This window comes from Myotis lucifugus, unplaced genomic scaffold (assembly GCF_000147115.1).
Source record: "Myotis lucifugus unplaced genomic scaffold, Myoluc2.0 scaffold_48, whole genome shotgun sequence".
NCBI lineage: Eukaryota > Metazoa > Chordata > Mammalia > Chiroptera > Vespertilionidae > Myotis > Myotis lucifugus.
The window spans coordinates 6,114,284-6,123,502 of NW_005871096.1; the positions used below are offsets into that span (position 1 = coordinate 6,114,284).

Genomic DNA, 9,219 nt, shown 5'->3' on the forward strand with positions numbered 1-9,219 from the left:
AATTCAGAAATATGCATTAAAGTGAAGAGACATTAAGAATTACCTGAATTCAGCAATAAAAAGAGGTCCTGCTGCATGCTACTGCATGAATGAACCTTGAAAACATTATGTTGAGTCAAAGACGCCCATGTACTGTATGATCCCATGCATGAATGTGGTGCACCAGGCCTCTAATGTACATATAAGAAAAGATATAGTTTAAAGATGAGAGCATGAATCTAATTAGAGGTAACTGACAATCTGTCTCTCCCTCTGGCTACAGGGCAATGGAAGAGACCAAGAAGCTGGAAATTCCATCAAGTAGAGGAAGACAGAAGTGGCTGGATGCCGCCGTGCGAAAGGGAAAGGTGTCAGGGTGGTGTGTGGATCACACACAGGGACAGTCCGAGGTTCACCTGGCCCGGCCAGCCTGGGAGGTGCGCTGTGACCTGCACGAGGCCTTGACCTCCTGAGCACACCTGGTGCCGGTTGGGCAGGGCCCTAAGCGATGCTGTGCTGAGGTCGGCCCGTCTCTCTCAGGGCTCAGGGCCACAGAGTCCACAAACGTCACAACTGCTTGTGACTCCGGGCAGCCCCCAGGGACCAGAAGTTTCCACGGCTGCCTCCCTCCGGTTTGGCTGCAGAGGCTGATCTCTGAATGTCGAGTCTTAGGGGAAGTACCCGTGTCTAAGGCAGTGCCGTGGAAGAATCTCCCCGTGGAATGTCTGCTTCACAAAACACAGTGTTTACCCATGTAAGCACCACTGCAGAAAATAGAGACTTAAAATACCACCATAACCACAATGCATTTTTACACAGAAAAGACATTTCAAAAGAAAAAGAGTAAATTTGAAGATTCCCTGGTTTAGACACGAAGCCTTCCTTTCAGTATATGAACATTTATAGCTGAACAAAACCTGATGGCATTTGTCAGAATATTTAGGACATTTTAGTCAGGGGTCCAGGGAACAGACTGCACTACCTGGAAGTATATCCTATAGTGACAGTTCCCTGTCGTTGGTCTCTGAGGGACAAGTACCTTAAAACTAGATACAGTACCATTTGGGGTGGTGAACACACAATATACAGCTGATGTGTTATAGAACTGTACACCTGAAACCTACATAACTTTATTGACCAATGTCATCCCAATAAATTCAATTTAAAAATTAGATACAGTACAGTACCCACGCCAATTAAATAATTATTGGGGAGCTTTTGAGCATAAACAAATACGTAATCCATATCAGCAGTCTCTTAAGATTAGCAATGAGTCCTCCAAGTTTTATTCCTTTATGAACTTGGTGTTTATAACAAGTCTACTTAGTAGAGTGCACTCTAGACTCAGACTTTTCTGGATTGTATGAAAAAAACAAAAAGAATTTTAGAGAGTTGAGTGTTTTTTTAACTCTCTTCATTAGTATGTTAAAAAACACACAATAAAATATAACTGGATATATTTATTTCATTGGGTCTAATGGTCTGTATTTAATGTAATAAAAAATACATATATTCCTGTCTGACTGGCGTGGCTCAGTGGTTGAGGCAAAGCTATGAACCAGGAGGTGGCGGTTCGATTCCCAATCAGGGCACATGCCTGGGTTGTGGCTCAATCCCCAGTGTGGGGCGTGCAATAGGCAGCTGATCAATGATTCTCTCTCATCATTGATGTTTCTATCTTTCTCCCTTTTCCTTCCTCTTTGAAATCAATAAAAGTAAAAAGAAACATTTTTTTTAAACACACACAATAATTTCCTTGGGAAAATTTCCCGCATTTGAAAATCACTGCACAAGAAATCACCCCACAGCCCTGCACTGCCCAGCTCACAGCACGGGCTGACTCCTTTCTTCTCTCCTTTCTCACGCCACCCAGAAACAGGCTCAGGGCTCTACCAGGCAGGAAGTAAAGGGAACCTTAAATTCAGCTGACTCCTGCACTTGACAAGTTATTTGCTGAGAACAACGCGAATAGCTACTTCCCTTTGAAGATGCTCTGGCAGCCCTGTTACTGTGCTAACGGGTACGGACACTCTATTTGAAACTCCCCATGACATAAAAGGGCAATTTTCCTGGGGGGTAATGATAAACGCCAAGCGCACGGCCAGGGAGCGAACGCATCCTGCATCTTTTCCAGCCACCTTTGTCTTTGTCAAGGGCAATCATTCTGCCTAACTTCCTGGGGGAGGCCACGGTCCTCCGCTGCGACCAGGAACAGGTTGGAGGGGAACGAAGCGTGGTGACAGCCCTAACAGATTCTGCAAACACTCCCTTCATCAGCACTGTGCCATGCTGCCAAAGAACCATTTTTCCTGGCTGTACAAACAATCTTGCTCACCTGTCTATTTTAGTCCTTGAGCCTCTCTGAAGCCTTCCTCACATTACAGGTGGCTTCTGTTTTTTTGCCAAGCCCCTAGTTTTTACATCCCATCTCCTCGCGCATCTACCTGGAATACATCCTATCGAAACCTTCAGGAGCCTCCTCTTCCATTAGGAGCAAGCCTGGTCCTTTACCCCCAAAGGCAGACCCCTCTACACCCGAACAGGAAAATACAGGAGGAGGCTATTTTACACCATGTGACGCCCACACGGAAGGACTGACTTTCAGAAAAGCGTCATTACCAGGCGCCTTAATGATGAAGGTCAAGGAACATACATCATTGGCAGCTGCCCCTGCAAGCAGCATACACTTAAATTCGAGGTGACCTATTAATTAGTATAGGAGCCATGCTGACTGCACGCTGAGAATCCTTTACTTACGTATACAATTGTGAAGAGCTAACAAAGGTCCATTTGTTTTCAGGGTTTATCCAGGCCTAAAGACTTATAATGAAATGGGCTTCAGACCAAAAAAGACTCCAGTGTATGAATGGCACGCTTTGGATTTAAAACTGAGCAATCCACCATGACAGGGGTTTAAACAAACATGGTTCAAGCTGCCGATGCTAGGTACAGAAATGGTTTTTAAAAACCTATCTTTTCCAATAAAACAGTTTGTTTTTAAGGACTGATACATGGAATGGATTGTGCAAAAAAAAAAAAAAAAAAGTAGAGTTGTTTTTTTTGCAAAATGACATCATGACACAGTGTGCCTTGAGCTCTCACTTCCTGCCTACAACTCCAGGCGCCCTGAGCCCCTAGCCAGCAGGACGTGAACTCGGACAGCAGGGGTCTGTGAGGCCCAGGAATCATCTTTATGTAAATGTATAAGAAACTCCAATCCCACCACTGACTACAGAACATAGTGAGAAATAGGTGGGGGTTTTTTTTCCAGCTTTTATCTGTGAAGTCATTGGGATGAGCTTCACAGAGTTCCGAATACTCATTTCCAAAGCGGAGTTTGCTTGTTTGTTGTCAGTGCCTCCTACCCACGGATGCAGCCTAAGGGGAGATGTTTTCCTAGAGATTTGTGGCCCTGGAGCCCAGGACCGTCTGCAGGCAGCAGCTCTGGTGCCTGTGGCCAGCAGCAGGGATAACTCAGCGCTGGCCCTCCTGCCCAGTCCCCTTCCCACCCTGTAATTTGATGTCTGAGCTGTTTCAAACCATTCACAACACCCCGCTCCCGCCCTCTCAATCTCCACCTCTCTCCATTATCCTGTTAAGACTCTCTCTGAATTTCCAGAGTAAGAAAAGTAAAATACACAAAATTTTAGGCAAGAAAGACTGAAGCTTCCGGTTGGAGAGCTTACAGTTCGTGTGACTCTTGTTAGTAAACTAAGCAGACACTTTTGAGGCTTTTAGTTCCTTTTAAACAATAGTATAAACCCTTCATGAACTCTCACTAACAATTTGTTTCACCAGGAAGAGTGTATTGAGTATCTCTTTTCTTCAATGCTTATTTTTTTAGGAACAGAAAATAAAAATGCACTTGGGAGGTAGCTATACAAAAGAGGGGGTTAGTAAACATTTTAAAAACGAAGATTCTTCTAGTAAAGTCAAATGCGAACTTCTTTAAAAGTTCTACTGGATAGAAGTGAAAATGAAAATCTAACACTTTGGTGGGGCGGGGGAGAGGCAAGACGATAACTCAACACCCACTTATATTAAAAAGCAAATTTTAGGATTTCTAGAATTTGGATATACAAGCTATTTACCCAAAGCTGCCTAATATAGTATGTACTCTCCCAATGTTTGTGAACATCCCCTACTTCCCCTTTAGATGTTCCCTAATTCTAAAAACAAATGTAAAAAAGAGTTGGTAAGATTACAGATCTTTAAGCTATCAAGTTACTGAACATAAATGGCACTTTAAAACCACCTGATGTTGGGAGGGACCATCAATTTTTTAAACAATTTTTTAAAATATATTTTATTGATTTTTTTACAGAGAGGAAGGGAGAGGGATAGAGAGTTAGAAACATCAGTGAGAGAGAAACATCGATCAGCTGCCTCCTGCACACCTCCTACTGCGGATGTGCCCACAACCAAGGTACATGCCCTTGACCGGAATCGAACCTGGGACCTTTCAGTCCTCAGGCTGACGCTCTATCCACTGAGCCAAACCGGTCAGGGCAGGACCATCAATTTTTTAATAACCTCCCCCTCCACAGAAAATAAAATACAAAGAACCTGAATTGTCAGTTATTATTTCATTCTGCAGTAGGGAGAGCACCTGGTACAAGCACTGGCTGCGCTCAGTGTTCCACTGGGCTCCTGGCATCCAAGAGAATGCGCCTTCCCTGCCACCCAAGGATGTTTTAAAATTGTTTTTGTTTTTTATTTTTTAATTGATGCATAACAGACAAGGTGTTTTTGAGACTTTGCACGTGAATACCTGTTTTACTTTGACAGGGACAATCTTCTTGAAAAATAAATCAAGAAAATGGGAGATGGTTTGAAGTGGGAACAGCCTATGGCTACAGAGGGGCTACAGAGGGTGAGACATTTGGGAAGATCAGACAGGGGACACTGAGGATGGAACGGTGAGTCATCCACTCGGAAGTGTCGCCAGGAGCCTGATGGCAGAGAAAACCAAGAGCTCAGGGCAGGGAAAGAGAAAGGAGAGGGGGAGATGCAAAGAGAATCTAGTAAGAACAGCAGCCCAGAAGGCACTGGTCAAAAAGTTCTAACGGGCAATCGGTGAACATTGAGCATCACAGGTCAGGGAGGCTGGGAAACGCCTTCTGGCACATCGGCTGGGGTTCCCTGGCCGAGTCTGTAATGTGTCAGCCCAGTGGTGAGGGAATCGGGTTTCATCCCACATGAAGGCATGTAGGGGAGCCCGATGATTGTCAGAAGTGACCGTCTTGCAATTCACAAAACCCAACCCTGAAATTTAGTGTCAAACAACACCCTGTTATCACAGAAGACACAGGTAGGAAAACAAGAAGCCTCTCCGTGGAGTGACATGGAACACGGGAATGCTGGTTCTGGCAACGTGTGCACCCACTTACCGAAGACTCTGGCCACAAATCCCAGGGGGAACTGGGAGGCGAACACGGTGAGGAACCAGGGCGCGGCGTAGAGGCTGGGGCCGATCTCGTGCTCCTCCAGGTGGTTGTAGAGGTCTCTGTGGTAGTCGTGGAGGAGCCGCGAGAGCTGGTACATCTGGATCTGCAGGGACACAGGGTCAGCGCTCACTGTCCCTACGCGTGCGCAGTGACTTGCCCCACTCACAGGACAGAGAAGACTTCCTAGCACCTGAAACATTCTATTTGGCTCAGGATGTCCTTTTTTTAAAAAAATGTATCTTTATTGTTGAAAGCATTACAGATGTGCCCCCTCCCATTGACCCCCTCTACCCCACACACCCCCAGGCCTTCACTGCACTATTGTCTGTGACCATGGGTCATGCACAGATGCATAATCTGTTCTTTGGGTCACTGATCTCAGCTTCTCGTTTATCCAACCAGAGCTTCCTGGGTGCTCACTGCATGCGAGGCCCTGACGGGTGCAGGCCCAGAACACCAACACTGGGTCTCCTACCACTTCCTTTCTTCTTACCGTCCCCTCGTGTCCTTGGCTGAGAGAACCTAAACTTCCGTCTTGTGGGAACACTTCATAAATTCTCCTACAAATACAACTCCTAGCAAAACTTAAACCCAGGGAGTCGGAAATAACGTGCCGAGAGTGAAGCGAACACAGGTGGTGCTTCTGTGGAAGGTTCTGCTGTACCCGCTCAGTTAGTAAGTTCCCTCCGGGTCCCCCAACGCTGAAGCAGAGGGTTCCCTGTGTGGAGTGGGGCAGGTCTGACAGGGAGCCCATGGGAGCCCCAGGCTCAGCCCAGAGCCCAGCAGTCCCACCGCCCCAACCCAGAGAAAAGATAGCCAGAGCGGGTCAGCTCCCTGCTGAGGTGCTGGGGGTTGGATGTGCACTGTCCAAACTGAACAGAACTGCTTCCAGGGACAGACAACACAGGCCTCTGAAGTACCAGCTGTGGCCTCTTGTTGTTGTTTTTATATAAAAGAATCGAATCACCAAGGTCACAAGCCCCCAAAAGAGAGCTGTGTGTTACCATATTGAATGATATAAAACTTGCACATTCTGCTCTGATATGGCAGGGACGTCTGGATTAAAGCTACAGGGCAGAATGCAGGAGGGACCTGACGGGATGCGTGGAGAGTGTGATGTGTGTCAAAAGCTTTTAGTGAGTGGAATGGCCTCCTTTTATGAGATCTCTGTCCATGTGGCTCATAGTCAGGGGGAGGTGAATTGGACGTTTACCCACACAAAAGGTGCTAACGTAACCTTTCTAAGAATACTTTCTGAGGCTTTGAAATCACAGCATCTTTCTGGTAAATGGTCGCATAAACACATGATCCAACATTCAGGAATATTCCCCAGGTAGGACCCGGTTTTCCCACTTCTGAAGGTGCAGAATCAGCACTCAGCACTTACAACACACTGCTGTTGGCTTTTCTATTGATAGGACCTCCCTCCCATCACTCATGCATTCAACCAACACTGCCTGGGTGTCTACTTCATCCCAGGCACTGTTGTTCTAAGAACTACGGATGCAGCTCCAAGATGGATCCAGAAAATAAACAGGTAATTTCAGGCAGCGAGAGTGTGATGCAAAAGAAATGAGACAAGATATCCTGATACAGTGTACATGCCTGGGGTGGACGTGGGGGGACGTGGTGGTCAGGAGGAGCTTCTCCTAGGATGTGGTATTTGAGCCGACCCCTGGATGACAAGGGAGGGAACCCTGGCACAGGAAGTAGCAAACACCGTGGGAAATAGGAGTTAGACCGTCTGAAGGTGCTTTGATGAAGAACAAAAGGGAGGGCCCTAGACACAGGGGGGCTAGCTGTGTGACCTGGTCAAATTCTATAACCACCCCCCCCCCCCAGCCTTAGTTTTCCCACCTATAAATTGAGCCAATGAATGGTGTGTTCCTGAGGGTCAGTGAGGAGATCAGTGCCTACAAAACAGCCGGGGTCATGCCTCGCAGAGAGTACATTCTCAGCAAAGATCGCTATTATAACGCTAACTGATGGTAGAAAAGCCCCTTAGTAATAACACTGTCGTACCTAGGCATGGTGCCAGGTGGGTACTGGAAATATCGGGCGAACACTGTAAAGCATATATAGAATTGTCTAACCACAATGCTGTACACTTGAAACTAACAAAAAATAATACTGAATGTAAGCTGTAACTAAAAAATAAAACTTTCTTTTTTGTTTGTTTGTTTTTAAAGAAAAAGCTCTTTAACTAGATCTGGAAAGGAATCATAAACGTTTTGGCCTTTTGTCTCCCTCAAAGACACACGGAAGGTTCTACCTGTAAAATGATCATGTCCGGCCGGTACTGCTTCCGCAGCCCCCGGTCAAACATCAGGAACTTGAGCATGTGAAACGCCTCTTCCTCGCCCATGTGCAGCAGCAGGATGCCGGCCACGAAGCTGAGGCCTTGGCAGTATCCCACTTCCTGGTCCAGAAGCGAGTAGGCCTTCAGGATGTTGTAAAGGGACAGCTGCCCCGCGCCCAGCTGGGCCGAGAAGTACGGGTGTGTTGGAAAGGTTCGGCCTGTGAAAACGAGAACCATCAGTCGTCGTTTTAAAAAAGAAAGCCTGTGAATCAGAAACCCGATGGCCTGCAGGTTATAGCAACAGCTCCTCAGAAGCCAGTATCCTACGTGAGCTCCGTATACAAGGTCACCTGGTTGTTCTAAGAAGAATGTTTGCAACCAACCCCTCAGCAAGCATTCATGGTGTTTTGTGGCGGGACAAATGAGAACTGCCACAGGTCATACAGATACCTGGATTTCAATCTGAAACAGAAGAAAACGGCCTGCCCTCTAATCGGACAGGAGCACCCGTCCCAGCACCATCTGAAGGCGGCCCGGCCCTGGCCGGCTGCAGACCATCCCCGTCGCTTTGCCAGGCTGCCCTAGACGCGTTCCCTGTGCCGGCAAGGGCTTCGGGCCACACGCATTATTTCTGTGCTTTTAAACCACAGGCAGTACTTTGAAACGGACTGAGGAACAGGAGGTGTTTTCTTTTACACAAAAAACACAAAACAGTTACCTTCCTTCCAGAAAGAGGTTAAAAAAATAAGTTCTCAACATCCTGATTATTTACACAAAAAGCTGGTATTCAGCAAAGGTTTAAAGACTTCTTTTGTCCAGGCGGCTTTTGTGGCTGATACTTGTCAAATCCACCTCACCCTCTCCTGGAATGTGACCGATGGGGAAATGTGTTTCCAGGGAGCAGAGGAAAAAATGCTCGGTCAGGGCCCAGCGGGGACCCAGCAGGGACCCAGGTGGGGATCCTGGCCTCCTTGGATCAGCAGAGGCAGAAGGGGAATCTGGGCCACAGGTTGACTGTTCGGCTTCCTTACTCGGTCGGCAAAAGGAAGAGGACGCTCCGGTGTTCTTGCTCAGACTGGAGAGAAAGCACTCATCCACCAGGCGGTTTATCTGCACTGGATTGAAGTGGCTGGAACAGTCCCCTACCTTCCTGATTTCTTGTCCTGTATTCATGGTTTGTCCACTCTACCTCTTCCCCCAACAAATGTTCCCCAAACACACCTCACACATGTCCTCCCACTGGGAAAAGCATCAACGGCTCCCAGTGGAGCTCTGCACACTCACCTCCTCGCCTGCCCCCCAGCTCCATCCTCTACTCCAGGGCCAGGCTAGGAACTGCGAGGGGGGGCCCCGGGTCTCTGAACCCCTCCCTGCTGCGGGCAGAACGGAGCGTGCGCCAAGCATGGGATGCCTGCCCATGTTCCTAGTCTAGGGTGGCACGCCAGCGGCCCTGGCTGCCAGCCACAGACATCGTGTGAAATTGTCAGCGGCCAC

General features: G+C 47.4%; 1 protein-coding gene across 1 annotated transcript in view; it reads right to left on the minus strand.

The window, feature by feature from the left end:
* TBC1D1 (TBC1 domain family member 1) overlaps positions 1-9,219 on the minus strand; it is a 207,145-nt gene that overhangs the window by 14,373 nt on the left and 183,553 nt on the right. Inside the window, 2 exon segments of the mRNA XM_023753657.1 lie at positions 5,370-5,529; positions 7,699-7,987. Coding sequence (XP_023609425.1) covers positions 5,370-5,529; positions 7,699-7,987 — 449 coding nt within the window.